Below are 20,520 nucleotides of genomic sequence, written 5' to 3' on the forward strand. Positions count from 1 at the left end.
GTTACACTAAAGGAACCTAATGGAAGTTAAGAAAGGAAAAAGAAGTAACAGAAATAAGATGCTCTCAAGGATGAAAACAAACAAGCACTAAACCTGACAAGACAGGATAACAGGTATAAAGAGTCAAAAAGGCACTAGCACCATTACAGAGTAGTCACAGTAGATCAAGAACGAAGAATAAAACTGACTCTAAGTAATATGCTTGACTAAAAAACTAACCTTGCAGCCAGCAGCCTTGTCCTACACAACTGCTCACCACCACAAGAAAATGGCCGTCCACCAACAATACTTAGCTTTAAGATAGGATAATCCAGCCGTTGATAGCCCACGTGCTCTTCGCCAAGACTGACCATTTACAAAATGGATTGTCATTTGTCTATTAAAATTGGTTCTTTCAAAGTCAAAACAGTAATTTCTATATAAACATATATAAACCTATATAGAGATTTTATCCAGAATTAGGCAGCAGATACGGGTCTTCTCATTTAGAATAATGATCCATCAAGGTGGGTTTTATTTTCTGGAATGACACTGCCCAACCGTTATGGTTGGGAACTTCTTGTAAAATACTCTACGATTAGAATTTTCAGAGTCAAAAATGGCATTTGACAAATTAATGAAGACCCACTATTTCATTATTTTATTATTATCACAAACCAACTCCAACAATCACAGAATCATAAGAATCCATAGAATTAATTGTCAATGCAAAACAAGAATAGAGAAAGGTTGTTAAAATCGGGATTCTACATTGGATTGTTGGAAGAGTTTACAGGATCAGATCATAGAATCAGATAAAAGATCGTAAGATCCTACCGAAAAAGAGTAATTACATAATAATTGAATTTAAATAAACATTTTCTAAAAAATATCCATAGAATAAGCCTAAATTATACCAAAAAAGAAGTGAAGATATTGTATTAAATATAATACTCCATGTAAAATATATATATAATAATATACAATGGAAAACTCGAAGTCGAAGTTAAAAGTTTTGCATTTTATCAAAAAAGAAGGTGAAGAAGAAAAGTTTTATAACAAAACATTTTGCAATCTACAATAATGCATAAAAAGTGAAAGAAAAATATTCAACAAAGTTGGACATGAGAATAGATTGACAACTTAAAAGAGCGGCTTGGCCGAATGATAAGGTTTGTTTTTAGCATCCTTGGTGGAGCGGATTCCAGTCACGAAAATATCCTCTCCAAAAATTGGGGTAAAGTTGCATACATTTTGCCCTCCTCAGACTTCGGTAAGGCTGAGTTTGTTTTTCCAACTAGTTAGTTTTCTTAAATTACTATAATATTTAAATGTTTGTTTTCATTTGGACCACATGAATTGGCATTTAGACAACAAACATAAAATTTATAATAAAATAGGCCATACAATACAAAACAAGACTTACAAATTGGATCGGATTCGGATCAGGATTCCATGATGTTACAAGATCCTATTACCAGGATCGAAAGATCCTATATGTAAGGGATTTTTTACACGATCCGGATCAATTGTGCCCGAATGGATTGTAAGATCAGGATCTAGATTTTGACAACCATAGAATAAAGACACTTAATAGAATTTGATGTAAATTTAAATTTTGTATATCTATGTAAGTATGATATGTCAAAGGTTAGGTGTATGCTTAATCTTTCTCCTCCTAAACATACATTAATGTGTATTAATTGGGTATTGTTTTATATCTATATAAGTATGACTTACCCAAAACAGGTGCAATAGGATCTTTGTACTCGGATCAAATCTTTTAGCAAAAGATTGAGTCAATTTTATAAGCATTTTAATTAAGAGAGTGAAAGGTAATTATTGACACACAAAAGACTCTTACCAGTAGAATAAAAACGTCCATAAATAGCCCTACAACTTTTTCGTAATTTAATTTTATTTCAACTTTTGTTAGAGACAATCCGATTATAGGAGGCAGAGTGAGATAGGATTTAGGTTGTTGTCAATTCCATGAAACTAAACAAGTCTAGGTTTGTGTTGTGCAGGTACATGGGTCTATCTCTATTAAATGGTAGTGACACATCACCACATGAGTGTGCCAAGGATCAGGATCTCACTATGAGAATATTATGTTAATTATGAAAATGTATCAATTAGGTTGATTGTATATTTTAGATTGATTGATTATATAGGGTTATTCTTAATGCCTATTTTAGATTAAGTTTAGGATTGCTATATATATCGGTTATAATCTTTGTATTAGACACAAGTTGAATATACAGAAATATTCAGAAACTTACATCGTATCAGAGCTAGGGTTTCATTCAAACTCATTGGTCGAAGCCCTCCCTGTGTCGCGAAGGTCTTCTATATGATTCTTTGAAGTCACGACATATTTCTGATCACTGGTCTGAAGTCGTGACATCTCTGGTCAAGTTGCGACCCTCTGCTTTCTACCTTGTACAAGCCTGTTCTCTCTCTGGTTCGCACCTGGTTCTCAACCTTCCTCTCTCATCTCAGCCTCGCGAGTTCTCTTTCTGGTTTGCACCTTGTAGACACAAATTTTAAAACATGAAGTGTTTCAACACATTTCAAAATTTATGTTACAAATGTCCACTGTTTAGTTTTTGGACTAAACAGCGTTGATTATTTGAATAGCAGGTTCTTATTTCCGATCTGTATTTCAGATCGTTAATTACACATTTTATACAAATGAAACCTCCGATTAATGAAGAACAAAATAAACAACAAAAGACAATTTAAGAAAAATAAATAAATATTTTAGTGAAATTGTTATGGGTTTTGAACCCTCGAATACAAAATACAATTCTTGGGTTTGGAACCCTTTACCTATTCATCGCCATTAGCGTAGGCTCTTGAGTTCTCTAGGCTTCTGTCTTCTTTCTTGTAACGATTTCTTTAACTCTCAATTTTTTTCTCTCTCTCTCTCTGATCTTTTTCACTTCTGATTTTCTGATCCCCCGGTCTTGTGTGATGGTCCTCATATTTATGGAGGGCCATCAGGTGATAGGAACGCTTCATCTTCATTTTGAATTTCAAATTGAATGATATTTGAATTTCAAATTGAATGATAACGCCATTTAAATTTTGAATAATAGCGCTATCTGATTAATCGTATATCTGATTAACCGAATTGATCTTTGGGGTTTCATCCTATGTGGTGTCCTTGCTGTAGGCTCTACAGGTGTCAACTTTCGTAGGCTCCACGTGTCATTTGAGCATCTTGAATAACGTCGTTAAGATACGACGTTGTTTTATTTATACACTTCAACGGAGCAAGTTAATCATTTTGGGAAGTGATTGCCTACAACAATCTTATCGTAGGCTCTATGTGTGTGATTGACTGTATTTGAAATTTAAACATAAATTTGGTTTAAAATTTATGTGCCAACAAATGCCTCTCGTGACTTGCACAAGTGAATTTTCTTAACTGTGCGAGTCACGACAATTTGGCACTTTTATGTGGATGATCTTTAGGTCTTGGATGGGATTATTTCTTTGCTTTCGTCCCTAGCCCTTTTTTTTTTTCTTTTTTTTTTTTTTTTTTTTTTTGGTTGACGGCTTTTTCATGAGCCCTTTTACTTTTGTTGCATGAGTCCTTTTTGTGAACTTGATCTTTTCTCTTTTTTTTAAAAAAATAAAGGGTTAATTGCCCTTTATAGTCCATGGGCCATTTACTTCTGTTGCATGGGTCCTTTTTGTGGACTTGATTTATTTTTATTTTTATTTATTTATTTTTTTTTTTTTAAGGGTCATGAGTAAGGTCCAAGATTTAATTGGACGTTTCCTTTTGTGGACCTCCAACTTGCCACCTTTTTTTTTTTTTTTTTTTTTTTTTTTTTTTTTTTTTTTTTAAGGCTATAATGGACCTTTCCTTTTCTAGGCCACCATTTTAATTGGGCCTTTTCTTTTGTGGGCCTCCAACTTGCCACTATTTTTTTTGCAGTAAATTGTTTTCTAAGCCATCATGGATTTTTTTAGAGCATCATGGACTTTTCCTTTTCCTTTGTCTTGACGACAAGATCATCAACATAGCATTCGATGGTGTCATGGAGCATATCACCAAAAATTATAGTCATCGCCCTTTGATACGTGGCCCCAGCATTTTTCAGGCCAAAAGGCATTACCTTATAGCAAAAGACTCCTCTCGGAGTCCTGAATGCAGTCATTTCTTCATCTTTAGGTGCCATTCGGATTTGATTGTATCCTGAGTATCCGTCCATAAAAGACAAGGTTTCATACCCAGTAGTTGCATCTACAAGAAGTTCAGTGATGGGCAAAGGAAAGTCATCTTTAGGACAAGCCTCATTGAGATCACGGAAATCAATGCAAACCCTGATTTGACCATTCTTTTTCTTAACTGGCACTATGTTTGCTAGCCAGGTTGGATATTTGACTTCTCTGATGAATCGTGCATTGATAAGCTTGTCAACTTCGGCTTCAATTTGGGCTGTAAGCTCTGGTCGAGTTCGCCTTTGAGGCTGTTTAACTGGCCGTTTCTCAGGGTGAATTGCAAGCTTATGGACTGCAATCTCTGGATTAAGACCAGGCCTCTCACTGTAGTTCCATGCAAATATGTCACGATACTCCCTTAAAAAGGAAATATATTGCCGAGCTTCTTCTTCCTTTAAATTTGCACTAATGAAGATTGGTTTGTTTTCTCCTTCATCACCCAGATTTATTTCACGAAGGTCATCCACGGTGGCTTGGCCTCCTGCTTCAAATTCTGTTGGTGCAGGTTGAGCTTCATCTTGGTCAACATCTTCCAACACATCTTGAGTGATAGTCATGTTTATTGGAAATTTTTCCTCATTCCCCTGATAGCCTAACCCCTCTGTCCTGGCGGTGATAATACCGCCTTGCTGGATAGCCTGCCTCTGTGAAGGTGTTAATGCAAAGTCAAAGGGTGTCATTGTTCCTGGTATTTTTTCAGGATCTAAACCAACTTTTACCAACATCTGTGTGATTTCTGCACTGAAGGTAGGCTTCTCAAAACTCGAGATGTTTTCTTCTGGCATTTGTTCAACTTTCACTTTCTGTTCAACATCTCCAAGCGAGTGGAATATGATGGGTTTCGACCCTTCTCCTTTAGAAGGGACCACAATCTTATTATATTTCTCTACATAGGTGCATTCTGTCTTCCTTAATGGCAACGTGAACTCACCATTGAGATCCAAAATTGGATTTATTGGGGCTAGAGCCTTTGCCCCCAGTTTCCTTTCGGACTTTGGCACATATCGAAAAGTTCTTTTTGTTGAAACTGGAATAGACTCTAGAGCGTCTTTGACATTCAGAGTATCTTCAGATTTCTTCACATCTTTTCCCTTTCTTTGTGAAGTCTTTGTATAGAAGCGAGCATCAGCATAATAGGCCTCTACTTCACCAAATGGATCATTGTCAGCCACAATTGTTCCCTCTTTTTTGGGTGAAGGCAATGGGTACTTGATACATTGGTGATAAGTTGATGGCACTGCATGATGATTATGCATCCATGGTCTCCCAAGCAAAGCATTGTAGGAGGTGTCTACATCAATGACCAAGAACTCAGTGCTTTCTTCAATATCTCCAAACTTGGTTCGTAGTTCAATCTTTCCCATTGGGCGTTGTTCATTCTAATTAAATCCTTGAATGACCAAACGACTTGGGCGAAGTTGTGAAATTCGAACCCCTAATAAGTTTAAGGCCCTCCGAGGCAGGAGGTTTACCGCGGATCCTCCATCAACCAGAATTCGAGAAATTTTCATATCATGGATAAACCCAGTGATAAACAAAGGCCGATTATGGTCTGTCATTTCAGCACACATGTCTTTGTCACCAAAGGTTACCATGGCCATGCATGTAGTTGCCTTCTCCTGATTTCTGCCCTCGATTTCTTTGTGGAAATCCTCTGGCTTGGACAGGGCATATATTAGAGACTTTCGAAGCTCTGGAGACATTTTCAGTGCATCATATACACTCAACAATGCTGGAATTTTCTTTAGATGAGCTAGCACATCATATTTCACTTGCTCCTCCTTCAGCAAAACCTGTGGAACTTCTGACGTTTGACTTCTGACGTTTGAGCGTCTTGAGGATTTCGTAATTTCCTCCGGTAGGTCAAGTAAGTCTGGCATACTTCGGCAACCGCCTTTCCGTTGACCTCAACTTCTTTTATTCCCTCACTTATTTGGACCATGTTAACTGGTCCAGCTGCAGGGTGATCATCATCATCAGTCACTTCTCCATCTTCCTGAAGCTGCATTCTTCTCCCATTTCTTAGGTACCGGGAGTCACGCCTATAAAAGCATTGAGATTCTTCAAAACCATTCTTCATGGCCTCCCAACTAGGCACCACGACTCCATCGAGGGAGCAATACCAGTCAAAGGCGATCCCCTCTAAGGAAAGGGGGAATTGTTTTAGGCAAAGTGCTTCATTTTGAGCTGTTTCCCCACACTGTTTCAAAAAACGCCTAATATGTTTTTAAGGATCTCCATACCCCTCATATAGGACAAAATTTGGAAGTTCGTATCCTTCAGGAAATGGTGTTTACTCTACCCATAAAGGGAACAAATCCCTTGGGCGATAAGTGCCCATCTCTCGAAGGTCAAGGGCAGTTTCAATCTTCTCCTCAATTGTGCCTTCTATGAAATCATATGTTTGAGAAGATGTACCTTCGTCATCCAAATGTTCTGACATCTCAATTTCTATTGGCCATGGTTTATAAAATGTCCTATAGAATCGATCAGCCATGGTGTCCCAATCTAGGATTGAATTAGGTGGCAGGCTGAAGTACCAATCTGCTGCCCATCCTTTCAAAGAAAGAACGAACTGCCGTAGAAGTAACGCCTGGCTTTTTACTGTATTTCCACATTGTGCAAGGAAACGAACCAAATGGCGCCTTGGACAACCTGTCCCATTATATAAAGGAAAACGAGGTACTGCATATCCTCGTGGGAACTGAACCCATTCGACCCAATTAGGGAAAGGGTGTCCAGAAATTTGATTTCTTTCAATACTCAAATTTTGATGGGCTTCAAAACCCTCATCTTTCAAAAAGACTGTTACTTTTGCCTGATGTTCCGTTTCCCTTCTAGCTTCAATTTTTGCTTTCTCATCATCACCTGGATTGCGAATGATATGTATTTCTCGCTCTTCAAAATTTACATCCACAGTGATGACATTACAAGGAAAGTCAAAGTGGTCACTTGATACACTTTCTCCATCGTATGTCCTAGCTGGGGATGTGTATGGTGAACCATCAGGCGAAAAGTCAAGTTCCCAATCTTCATTAGGATCCTCAACTTGAGATGACTTTGCTTGTTTACTTGAATGCTTCCATACTTCATCATCCGACATACACCCGCTATTCACCTTATCATCCTTGAAGTGTAGTCATTTTTTCGCCTTTTTCACAAGCTCAGAGTCGGACCTACACCCAGTGTCTCCTTGTTCTGCCCCCCTTACATATCCTGGAGTGCTTTGATAGTACATTGGTGGTACTGGCGAATATTTTGAAGAAAAGGCTTCTGTTGTGTTTTCCGGAGAAGCTGGTGTATACTCTGGTGAGGCTGGTGTGTATTCTGGAGAAGTTTGTGTATACTCCGGTGAGTTAGGAATGCAGATAGGAGATGTAATGCAATCTCCTTCCCTAACTTTTGAACCAACTTCACCCTCATCTTCCTCGCCATCACTCAAAACAATGATGGTTAGGCAAGGGGCCAAAGTAAACTTTTCCTTCCTTCTTTTATCAAAGTATGTCTGCAACTCCACAGATTGAAATTTTGAAGGTAGAAATTCCTCCAATGTGACTGGGACAAGAGGACCTTGCTCTAACTACTCATCAGGGACCAATTTTTCCCCTTTTTCTTTCTTTGGATTCTTCTTTCCCTTTCTCTTACTTACTTTGGCTTTTTTCTGTTTCCTAGAAACTTTTGGTTTTTGCTTTTTGGAAACTTTTGGCCCTTGTGTTGTTGAATCAACCACACTTCTAACTTTCACTGTGGCATTTTGTTTTTTCTTCATGCTTTTTGACTGATAAACAACCCATTCACCTTCATTATCATTGTCGATAGTGATTGGGTTAGCAGATGCTTTCTCTTGAGGAGGGAGCTCAATGATCTTAGAGTCCAAAAGTTCTTGAATTTTATCTTTCAGAACAAAGCACTCTTTTATCGGATGACTAATCAAACGATAGTAGGGGCAATACTTTGGATCATTGGTCTTTCCTACCTCATGTGGTCTTTTCACCTCAGGGAGAGCAATCAGCTTTTGCTCCAACAGATCTTCAAATAGGTCTTCGACCAGATCATCCATGAAAGAATATTTTTTCTCCAACCTCTCTTTCATAGTCACCTTTTTAAATTCCTTGGGCTTTTTAGCCCCTACTACAACGGGACCCTTCTTTCTAGTTTCGATTGTAGCTGCAGTCGAGGACTCAACCCTTTCAACAGCCCTAGGCCTCCTTCGTTTAGCTAGATGCAACTCCATATCATGAGCTTTAGTGCATAGATCATTGAATCCTTCAAAAGTTTGAGCCATAAGAGCCGTAGAGAGCTCATGTCGGAAGTTGTTAAGGCACATCCGAATTAACTCTAATTGCGTAAACTTTTGAGGACAAGCAAATGTCAAAGCTCGCCATCTTGCAATGAAATCTGTAACAGACTCATTGTCACGTTGCTTGGTCTCAATCAGTTCTGGTACTCCAACCCGCCTTTGTGTGTTACAGAACTGTTTAAGGAACTCCTTCACCATGGAATCCCAATTTAGGATCGATCCCTCAGGAAGATTAGCATACCAAGTAAATGCAGAACTTTCAAGTGACTGAACAAATAGCTGCAGACACAAGGCCTCATTTTGGGCTATTGGCCCGCACCTTGAAAGAAAATGAGCCACATGTTGTCTCGGATCTCCTGTTCCATCAAACATTTTGAAATCTGGTTGGGAAAAACCAGAAGGGAATGGAACAGCATCTACCTATGCTGGGTAAGGTTTTGTAATTATTCGAAAGTTCTCATCATCTTTTTCTTTGACTTTCTTTACTTGTCTCCTCACCATATCATCAATCATGGCCATGAGCATTGGATTCATACCACCACTGGTTAGATCAGAGTAACAAGGACCATTGCCCCCTGGGGCTAGTGTACTTTGTATGCCTACAGATGTCCCCACAACAGGTTGTGTCATTTGTTTGGGTGCACTTCCTGGTCCTGTCATTTGGGCCTGCAACTGTTGCATTTGCTCCAACATAGCAGCCATTTCCCGTTCTCTTCTCTCGAGTTGTTCCTGTAGGGCCACCACTTTTTCCTTGAGACCTTGGTCTTGTTGGACCTGCGAATTTTCACCTTCTTTCTCAACCTCAGCCATCATAACTGCGACTTTGTTGATATCTTTCAATTCATTGTTTCCAATATTCGTTGAAACAAACGAGATAGAATCATCTTGTTTATATAAAGGATTATCAACTCCCACAACATTACTCATATTTGAAGCATCTAACTGCGATGCTCTGTTTTGAGCCTGACGGGTTATGGACCTTGTTACAGGCCCTTTTCTTATTCCCTCCATAGATAGTTCAACCAAAGTAGAAATATTTCCCAAGGGTTGCTTACCCTCCTCCACCTTGGATTTTCCGAAAAAGACAGGGCTTTCAATTTGTTTTTGAGGTTCATCTTTCGAGAGAGCCCTTTCAATAGCTCCTATAACATTTGTTGCCACTGTTCTTAGTTCCAATTTCTTTAAGGCCTTATTTCTTCTTCGTCTTTGTCTTTTCGAAACTGGACCGGATGACATATCAAGTCGAGCCCCTAAGGGCATAGAAGGAACCGTTTGTGCCTTTGCAAATTCCTCATGAATTTTCAAAATAGTCCCTACATTTTTAGAGTGGGTCAATTGATGTTGATTCAAATCCCGTTGGGCCAACGGGTGTTTCTTATTCTGTTGGGCCAACGGATGTTCCTTATTCTGTCGGGCCAACGGGTGTTCCTTATTTGAACCCTGTTGAGCCAACGGGTGTTCCTTTGGCTCCTGAGAGTTGACTGAGATTTGGTTTGACCGATTTTGTGCTCTGAACAGAACTATCGGTTGTTCCTTTAGCTCCTGAGAGTTGACTGAGATTTGGTTTGACCGATTTTGTGCTCTGAACAAAACTATCGGTTTATAGGCATCAACTGTTTTTTCAACAACAGGGGCCTTTTTTCCATCAACAGAAGTTTGGGTCATTACCCTCCTCCCAATGGCCCTAATGATGGCCATGTTTTCAACAGAAGCTTTCTTCTGGGGAAACTCCACCATTTTAATGGAGTCTTCTACCCTTTTGAGTAGTTGGGCCACAACATTTTTTGTTGCCCCCGTTGAAGCTGCAACAAAAGTCGTAGTTGCAAACTGATTAGCCTCCTTTGCCTGAATTAAAAAGCTCTTCGTTCGGGCTGTGGCCCTCACAATTGCGTATTGCTTTGACGCTTTCACATAATCTTCAGTAATCTTTCTCAAACTTTCAGTTTTCTGGAGAAGTGTGACTTTTTTCGTCACACCAGTTACCTTCGGGACAGCCAAGAGCTTTCGCTCCGGAGCCCCTTGGGTGGCAGGGGAAAGAAGTGCATCTTTCCAGGATTTCGTTGGCTCTACCTTTGGGACAACCAAGAGCATTCGCTTTGGAGCCCCTTGGGTGATGGGTGCTATCTCCACCCTTGGTGATTTCAGAACCACTGGAGTGTAGGTTTGTCTCTTAACAGTTGCTTCAGCATTCCTATAACAAAAGAATACGTCAGTAAGTATCAACTGTATATATATATTATTATTATTTTGTTCTTCAAAAGATGAGAGGAGAAATAAGTCCCACTGGGCGTGCCAGAATTTGTAGACACAAATTTTAAAACATGAAGTGTTTCAACACATTTCAAAATTTATGTTACAAATGTCCACTGTTTGGTTTTTGGACTAAACAACGTTGATTATTTGAATAGCAGGTTCTTATTTCCGATCTGTATTTCAGATCGTTAATTACACATTTTATACAAATGAAACCTCCGATTAATGAAGAACAAAATAAACAACAAAAGACAATTTAAGAAAAATAAATAAATATTTTATTGAAATTGTTATGGGTTTTGAACCCTCGAATACAAAATACAATTCTTGGGTTTGGAACCCTTTACCTATTCATCGCCATTAGCGTAGGCTCTTGAGTTCTCTAGGCTTCTGTCTTCTTTCTTGTAACGATTTCTTTAACTCTCAATTTCTTTCTCTCTCTCTCTGATCTTTTTCACTTCTGATTTTCTGATCCCCCGGTCTTGTGTGATGGTCCTCATATTTATGGAGGGCCATCAGGTGATAGGAACGCTTCATCTTCATTTTGAATTTCAAATTGAATGATATTTGAATTTCAAATTGAATGATAACGCCATTTAAATTTTGAATAATAGCGTTATCTGATTAGTCGTATATCTGATTAACCGAATTGATCTTTGGGGTTTCATCCTATGTGGTGTCCTTGCTGTAGGCTCTACAGGTGTCAACTTTCGTAGGCTCCACGTGTCATTTGAGCATCTTGAATAACGTCGTTAAGATACGACGTTGTTTTATTTATACACTTCAACGGAGCAAGTTAATCATTTTGGGAAGTGATTGCCTACAACAATCTTATCGTAGGCTCTATGTGTGTGATTGACTGTATTTGAAATTTAAACATAAATTTTGTTTAAAATTTATGTGCCAACACACCTGGTTCGCGATCTCTCTCTCTCTCGTCTCGGCTTCAGTTTCTCTCTGGATCTCTCTGATTGATATTTGTGTTTGGGTCAAACTGATGCTTCTGGAAACTCTGCTTATTAGTATTTGGACCTAACTAGGCTATGGATATTATAAGTTTGACCTAACTGGTTTTACTATACTTCATTTAGGTCCTTTATAATTTTTCATAATATTGTCACCATGTCAGACAACAAAAGTCAATCTATAACTTGCAGACTTACTGGAGCCAATTATGTTTATTAGTCCATTGTTATGAAATTTTTTTTGCTTGGTTGAAAAAAATAGGGATATGTTTCTGGTTCTGTCTCTCGTCCATCAAATCCCAAAATGGATGGATATTAGGTTGCCTACGACACTTGGGATTATGATAATGCCGAAGTTCTGACTTGGTTTCATAATGTTGTGGATGATCACATTGGGATGATGTTCTCCAAATATACTACTGCCAAGGAGGTTTGGTACTATTTACAGGGGGTTTATCAGCAGTCCAACTTTGCCAAATGGTATGAGTTGGAAACAGTTATTCAGAATGCTCGTCAGCGAGATCGGTCTATTCAAGATTTCTACATTGAGATGACGGGATTTTGGAATCAGCTTGCTCTCATGGAACCATCTAATCTTAAGGTACTCGATATCTATCTGCTGTTTTAGGAAGAGGGTCGTTTGGTGCAATTTTTAACAGCTCTCTTCCCTCAGTATGAGGCTATTTGTGGTGGCATCCTTCACCGGTTGCCTCTTGCCTCTGTGGATGCTATTATTCGTGAGCTCCTCTTCGAGGAAACCCGTCTTAAGACGGCCAGTCAAACTCTATCTTCATCTGTCTTATTGGCTCCTACTTAGCCTCCTCTGTTGTCGACCTCACCTCATCAACTTCAGGGCAATGTGAAGCCCAAGAAGGGGCCACTATCCTCTGATGAGTGTGCTTGTTGGCATCAGAAGGTTCATTGGAAGTACAACTGTCCCAAGAAGGGACATTAGTCTGGTCAGTCTTCTCAGCTGCCTCAGACACAGTTTCTACCTCTTGTTGCTTATACTGCATCTACTCCAGCTTCAGATCCTGACTTGCCTTCCTTGCGTGCCCAAATTGCTCAGCTTTAGCATTTCATGTCCACCTCTCAGCCATCCTCATCTGCCTCTGCTTTCACCTCTCTTCATTTAGGTTTGTTTGGGTCCTCTTCAAGTATCTCTTCTTCTGTCTGGCTTTTTAACTCTGGTGCCTCTCATCATATGACTCCTCACCTTTCCTTACTTCAAAACTGTATCCCCCCCTCGCCTATTACTGTTAATACTGCTAATGGGTCTGGTATGCCTGTTCTATCTGTTGGGTTTGTCTTACCCTTTGCCATGTCTATTGTTACTATTTCCTCTGTTCTTTATATTCTTTAGTTATCTTCCAGTTTATTATCTATCAGTCAACTTGATACTTCTGCCTTTGATGTTATCTTTTCCTCATCTGTCTACTGTGTACAGGATTGGGTGTCCAAAAAGTAGATTAGGATCGGCTGTAGAGTTGGAGATCTCTATGTGGTAGAAAGCTTGCATTTCCCTCTATCCACCTCTTTGGTTGTTTTTTCCTCATTTCAGTTAGATTCTCAGTCGAGTCAGTTTTACTTATGGCAATCTCGCCTAGGTCGTTTGTCTGTTGACCGCTTACGGTCTTTAGCTCAGTCAGGATTATCGGGTAAAATTTCTCCTAGTCAAATAGATAAATGTCGGGGGTGTAAACTTGCCAAAATGTCAGCTTTACCTTTTAATAAAAGTACTTCAATTTCTGTTTCTCCATTTTCTCTTGTGCATACTGATGTCTGGGAACTCTTTCCTGTTCTCACTAAAGGGGGTTCCGCATACTATGTGTCTTTTGTTGATGATTGCATCCGTCATACTTAGGTTTATCTTATGACTCATAAATCTGACTTTTACCAAATATATCGTACATTTCAATCTATGATCACTACACAGTTTGGGGCTACCATTAAATTGTTACGATCTAACCTGGGTGGGGAATATTTTAAAACTTGTGAGTATTTGGCCAATTTAGGTACCATTCACTAAACTTCTTGTACTGATACACCAGTCCAAAATGGTTGAGCCAAGCGTAAGCACCATCATCTCCTTGAGAGAGCTAGGTTTCTTCTTCTCACTGTCACATTTCTAGCTTCGTTTTAGGGAGAGGCAGTTCTTACTACTGCTTTTCTTCTTAACTGCATGCCTACTCATCTTCTTTCTAGTCGGTCTCCTTATGAGGCTCTGTTCTCTCAACCTCCCAATTACACCCTTCTTCGTGTGTTTAGGTCTGCTTGTTTTGTCCTTCTTTCCTGTAAAGATCAGACCAAACCGGTCTGTCCTATGTGTCTTTTTGGGTTATAGTCTTACTCAAAAAGACTATCGGTGTTATGACCCTATTTTCCATCGTCTTTACGTCTCTCGTCATGTTTCTTTTCTCGAACGTCTACCTTACTTTCAGCTTCCTCCTATCACTGCTCTAGTTTTCAAAGAGGATTTGGTTCACATTGATCTATTTCCTTCTGAGGTCCCTCTTGATGAGTACATCTCTACTGTTCCGTATGACCTTCCTCCATTTTCCACTCCTTCTCCCTCTCCTTCTCCTCCTCCTCCGTTGTTAGTTTATTCTCGTCGCTAGGCTCTTTCTCCACCAGTTGTCTCTGCTCCTACTGCTGATCCTCCTGCTTCTAACGCGTCTGATCCTGCTGCACATCGATATCCTACTCGAGCGCGACATCCTCCAAACAGGTTGGGTTGGTCTAATGCATGTTTTTCTGCTTCCTATCGTACTTTTTTATCTGCTATTCATTCTTTTTTAGAACCTCAATCTTACAAGGAGGCCTGTCAGGATCTTCATTGGATTCAAGCTATGGAGGATGAGTTGTCTGCTTTACAGAAAACTAGTACTTGGGAGTTAGTTCATTTGCTTGCTAGTAAGAATTTGGTTGGTTGCAAATGGATCTACAAAGTCAAGACTCATTCTGATGGTTTTCTTGAGCGCTACAAAGCTCGTCTGGTTGCCAAAGGTTTCTCACAGGAGTATGGTATTGATTATGAGGAGACATTTGCTCCTGTTGCCAAGATGACTACTGTCCCTACTTTAATCTCTGTAGCTGTTGTTCGTTATCAAATGGATGTTAAAAATGCTTTTCTTAATAGCCATCTCATAGAGGTTTACATGTGTCCTCCCCTGGCCTTTACCATTCCACTGGACAGGTTTGTCGCCTTCGGCGTGCTTTGTATGGTCTGAAGCAGTCTCCTCGTGCATGGTATGATCATTTTCAGACTGCTGTTACTGCACTTGGGTTTCATCCTTGTGCTCAGGACTCTACTTTATTTCTTTTCCACACCTCTGTTGGATTTATTGCCTTATTACTGTATGTGGATGATATGATCATCACTAGCTCTGACTCTTCTGCTATTTCTGAGGTCCAGCAGTATCTTTTTCGCACCTTTGAAATGAAAGATCTGGACCCCTTGTGGTATTTTCTTGGTATTGAAGTAACTTCTTCTCCCAAGGGCTACTTTCTATCTCAGGCCAAGTATGCCAATGAGGTTATTCATCGTGTCGATTTTACTGACACTAAGATTTCTGATATCCCCATTGAGCTTAATGTGAAGCTTACCACTACTAATGGTGTTCTTCTAGATGATCCTACTTTATATCGAGAGCTCGTGGGTTGCTTAGTCTATCTAACAGTTACTTGCCCTGATCTTGCCTATGCTGTTCACGTGGTAAGTCAGTTTGTTTCTGCTCCTCGTTTTACACATTGGGCTGCTTTGGTTCGAATTCTTCGCTATCTCCGGAGTACTATATTTCAGGGTTTACTGTTGTCTTCTACTTCCTCTTTGGACTTGGTGGCTTATGTTGATTCTGATTAGGCTGGTGATGTCACTGATCGCAAGTCCACTTTTGACTTCTGCATGTTTCTTGGTGATTCCTTGATTTCTTGGAAGAGCAAGAAACATACTGTTGTTGTGCGTTCCACTACCGAGGCTAAGTACTGTGCTATGGCTCATGCCACTGTTGAGATTGTTTGGCTTCGTTGTCCCTTGACTGTTTTGGGTGTCCCTCAATCTTCTCCGACCTCCCTTTATTGTGACAACCGCAGTGCTATTCAAATTACACATAACACTGTCTTTCATGAGCGGATGAAGCACATTGAGATTGATTGTCATTTTGTACATCAGCATCTGCAGTCTGGCTCTATCTCGCTTCTTCTTGTCTCTTCGGCATTGCAACTTGCTGATTTCTTTACGAAGACTCACACCACTACTCGCTTTTAGTTTCTTCTAGCCAAACTCTTAGTGTTTTTTGCTAAAACACCTTGAGTTTGAGCGGAGGTGTGAGAATATTATGTTAATTATGGAAATGTATCAATTAGGTTGATTATATATTTTAGATTGATTGATTGTATAGGGTTATTTTTATCGCCTATTTTAGATTACGTTTAGGATTGCTATATATATCATTTGTAATCTTTGTATTAGACACAAGTTGAATATACAGATATATTCAAAAACTTACACTCACTTGTAGGATCTTACCTCCCGATCTACATCTAGGATCTCACCCAGGATCTTACCTCCCGGTGTTCATAAATGGAGTGTAAAAAACCAAACACTTTCATGATCAAAACACAAGATTAGTTATTCGATAGCTATTTCATTTGGTATTGCCAATGGATGTGCAGGATGCTCCTCCATAATATCTTCCTACACCCTGAAAGCACCTATGACTATCAAGTTTTCATTATTCAAGAGGCTTCAAATGATTTTCAATGATCCCCAAACCACAAACACATGGTTTCCCTATTTTAATTCAAATTTATATATTGTCCATGACTATATGGTTTGCTTGGATAATTAAACCAATCAATTTCCTTTCTTGCAGTAGTGGCTTTCCTGGGGTGCATTCTAGTCTTAGTTTGAAAATGTGACCTTGATCTTATCTAGCTACCAAAATTTCACCCATACCCATTGGCTTACTATATGGCCTTCTTCTGTGATCCCATTTGTCACAAAAGAAGGAAACAATAAGTAAAAGAGAAGGTGGTCAAAGGTTAACTAGTTGACATCGAGAAATATGAAGTTGCAACAAGCAATGCCAAATATTTTTAGTGTGATATAGATGGCATAAAAGTTAAAATAATAAGGACAATATTTGAGATCCCAAAAAATGCTTTCCAAATTTGACTCACAATGACGTGGCATAATAGGTGTGAACTTTTGATTTGTCACACATTCGAGTACATAGGCCCAACTCTCTTGCCACACCATTGTGAGTGAATTTGTGGGTACAAAATTTGGGCTCTCTAGCATTTCTTAAATAATAAAGCATCATACAACAATAAATTATCCAGAATATGTGCAATTAAACCCTTTCATATATTAATGAGAAAAAAAGAGAAAGTATATGCTCACCATTCCAGCTGTAGTTGGACTCCGTCCTTCCTCCTAAAAATCAAATCCACGACATAATTAGAACGAGAAAATGAATCATAAGTTGAAACGTAGGTAGCGTTTGGTAGAGTTTTGTAAATGTGATTTGAGAGTATAAATTGTATTTTGAGTTTGTGTGTTGTGGAATTATGATTTGAGTGTAGAAAATTTGTTTGGTAAAGAGTTTTGAAAAGAGTTTTGAAAAGAGTTTTGATTTGAGTGGGGAATTGTTGATGTGATATTTGATACAAAAATTTACAACTCATAACTAAACGTACAACTCAAAATTATTTTAAAGCACATAAGAAATTTTAAAAATTTCAAAAATTTTTTTTTTCGATTATATAAAAAATAACATCAAAAAAAAAAAATCACTATTCCGGTTAATCGGCCGAACGTCTCGTCTTTCAAAATTTTCAAAAAAACAAATGCTGAAATGCGCGGCTGAGACAGAGCTCTCTGCAGAGCGTTTGAAACGTGATTCCAAAACACTAAACAAACATCATACTCAAACTATGGTGTAGAATTACGTTTTGAAATCACAACCAAACACAGCCTTACATTTTTTACCCATTGAACATAAAACTAACTACTTTAGAATCTAAAGTATGTTTGAAAAGAGAAAGAAAGGGTACTTCATACTTGCTTATACAACAATAATTTACATTTATGATTTAAGATATTGGTACTTATCAAAATAAATAAATAAATAAATAAATAATGATCTAGGATATTTGTTCTAAAAAAATTATGGGGGAAAAAAATAAAACGGTAATAACGAATGGCTCCCGAAACAAGGAATTGATATTATTTGAAGAAGACCGCTCTAGAATAGGCCATCACTTATTTATCACGCACATGCATGTCCATATTTTTTTCAGAAATGGAGGGCCATCCCATTTGCAAATTTTTTTTTCTTTTTTTGTTTTTTTGATCAGCGACAAAGGTAATGTTATTGATAAATAAGGAAGGTGTCCTCCTATATGAATGCAAACAACTACAAGGACATCCATACATCGCAAATCATTTTTTCTAGTCTCTAAAAATTAAAAAAAGCGGAACCCCTTTGAAAGGAGGGGATAAAGATGCGCAAAATGATGCCATAAGACACTTTATCCCATAATGACTCCGCATGTAACAACCCTCATTTTAACTTAGTCATACTCGCATACACTTATGGATGATCTTGTTTTAATATGTGCATTTGCAAATCTTGTCTTGTTTTGCCTGAATGATTGCTTGCATGCTTTGTTCTTGTCTGGTGTGTTGCCGAGGTCATCTTAAGCCTAGACGCCTTCGAGACCTTTATCACTTAGAACTATCTTGGAACCCCTTTGGTTGACCTCCATCTTCACCCTGGCATATTGGCCGAGATGTCACCATCTAGGCCGAGGTGCGCGTCGCCTAGGCCGAGATGTGCATCATCTGGGCCGAGATGTTAATATCTAGGCGTCCTAGATCCTTGATCCTTGCATTAGTGATTTTGTTCCTGGAATGGTATGACCTAGACCGAGGTGTGGCACATCTAGGCCAAGGTGTGGCACAGCTTAGTCAAGTGTTGTCCTTCCAAGCCGATGTCATTGTTACCCTGCTTGCCAAAGCTTTGCCCTTAGCCGAGATCATCACTTGCCGGAGTACTCTTGCTATTTAGCTTGTTGAATACACTTTGTCTTGGTCTTGTCTAATCAGTCAGTCACCTTTTTGAGTAGAGCCAATCAGCCGATGCCACGTGTCCCGACAGAGGGTTTAAGTCAGCGATTGTCGTGAGAAACATATCATTTTGTATCAAATCTTGCCTTTTAGAGAGAGAAACTCTAGGAAGAAGAAGGAGAAGTTTGAGCAAGAGAGAGTGAACTTCCAAGCTTGATCGTTAGAGCTTGAACCGTTAGATTCGAGTTTTGAGGTTAGAATCTTAACCTACTCTTGTTGTTCTTATTGATCATCTAGCTGCATTGCACGATCAAACCTGTTCGGCACGTCATGCATTGATTTAAAGTTGGTTTTAGAAAGAGAAAATGGTTTTCATGTGTTCTTGAAGAAAAGCCTCGTTTGATCCGAAAGTTTGCACTAAGGCTCATGTTTTTGTGTTGTTTTGATAAGATCCTTGTGTATGGGTACCCAGGTCCACGTTTTTGAATTCATAGCATGAAATCTTAGCTTTCGCTATAGCAAGTTTTGATCTTTGCATTCATTTTCCTCGTGTTCATGTTCTTCATGCTCTTCATGTTCATGTTCTTCATGTTGTCAAGAGGGAAACCCAGTTTTTCCCGACTTCGCTTTTGAATGTGGCCATCGAGGCCACACCTCGGCAAGGAGGTGTGGGACCTCGGCCTAGACCTGGTAGTTGCCCAGCGTGTTTTCCAAAAATAAGAAACTGTGTTTTGATTTGATTTAACTTAGTTTTGAAGAATGCCGAGGTCATTTGCATGTATGCTAGACTTGTTTTGAGTAGTGCATTCAATGGACTTTGCCATGTGTTTGTAGGACTTGGACTTGCTTTGACCCCAACGTTTGAAGAACTATGTGAGTGGTATTTCTAATACAGCTATGTTATAACGTTTTGTTAAAGTTTCGCTTTGCTTGTTTTGAAAAGTATTTGTTAAGCATGAATGATTGTCCCTGTTTTGTATACCAAGCATGATTTTGTTTTAATGACCTTCTCGGGAAGTCCCTTGTGCTGGAGGACTCTAAACTTTCGCAGCACATCTCGTTTTGGAAGTCCCTTGTGCTGGAGGACTCTAAACTTTCGCAGCACATCTTGTCTTAAAAGTCCCTTGTGCTGGAGGACTCTAAACTTTCGCAGTACATCTTGTCTTGAAAGTCCCTTGTGCTGGAGAACTCTAAACTTTCGCAGCATGCATATCTTGTCTTGAAAGTCTCTTGTGCTGGAGGACTTTAAACTTTCGCAGCACTCTCGTGTTAAAAAGGCTACGGGCCTTTGTAACATAGGTCCCTTGTGCTAGAGGACCCTAAACTTTTGTAGCACCCTTGTTTGAGATGCCCCTCTTGCTTTGTCTTGTTTTGCCACTGACGGTTTACCGCGTGGATATGTTTGCCGGAATGTTATTATTTGTAAGATGTGATGCTAGTAAGTATCCCTTGAAGCTTTGAAGATTTGTTAGATGGACGAGGTTCATTCCTGGTTATATATAAAGTTTTGTCTTGTATTGTTTTGAAAGGACTTCGGCTATTATTCATGTAAACTCCTTTATTATTTATACCATTGTAGCACGCGCCCACTGTAGACACCCCATTTTTGACCGACCTTGAGACTCAGACGTCACCAGTTGAGCACTTGGTGATATTGCATGTTGTGCTTGTTCAGAAGTCTCAGAATCGCGACTGTGAGCCCTGCCTCCGGACTT

The 20,520-nt window shown here is 39.1% G+C and overlaps 1 protein-coding gene across 5 annotated transcripts in view; it reads right to left on the reverse strand.

Moving 5' to 3' along the window:
• The window catches only part of LOC114272298 (uncharacterized), a 62,357-nt gene that overhangs the window by 1,797 nt on the left and 40,040 nt on the right, over nt 1-20,520 (reverse strand). For 4 of the 5 annotated variants that reach the window (XM_082925034.1, XM_082925038.1, XM_082925036.1 and 1 more), the window contains 2 exons: nt 17,138-17,170; nt 220-345 (listed from right to left, as the gene is read on the reverse strand). In XM_082925034.1, the coding sequence (XP_082781160.1) occupies nt 220-345; nt 17,138-17,170 (159 nt within the window). The remainder of the gene's footprint in view (nt 1-219; nt 346-17,137; nt 17,171-20,520) is intronic. The other variant, XM_082925035.1, reaches the window with a different exon arrangement.

The sequence above is a fragment of the Camellia sinensis genome, chromosome 4 (assembly GCF_055761805.1).
Source record: "Camellia sinensis isolate YWXY chromosome 4, ASM5576180v1, whole genome shotgun sequence".
Lineage (NCBI taxonomy): Eukaryota > Viridiplantae > Streptophyta > Magnoliopsida > Ericales > Theaceae > Camellia > Camellia sinensis.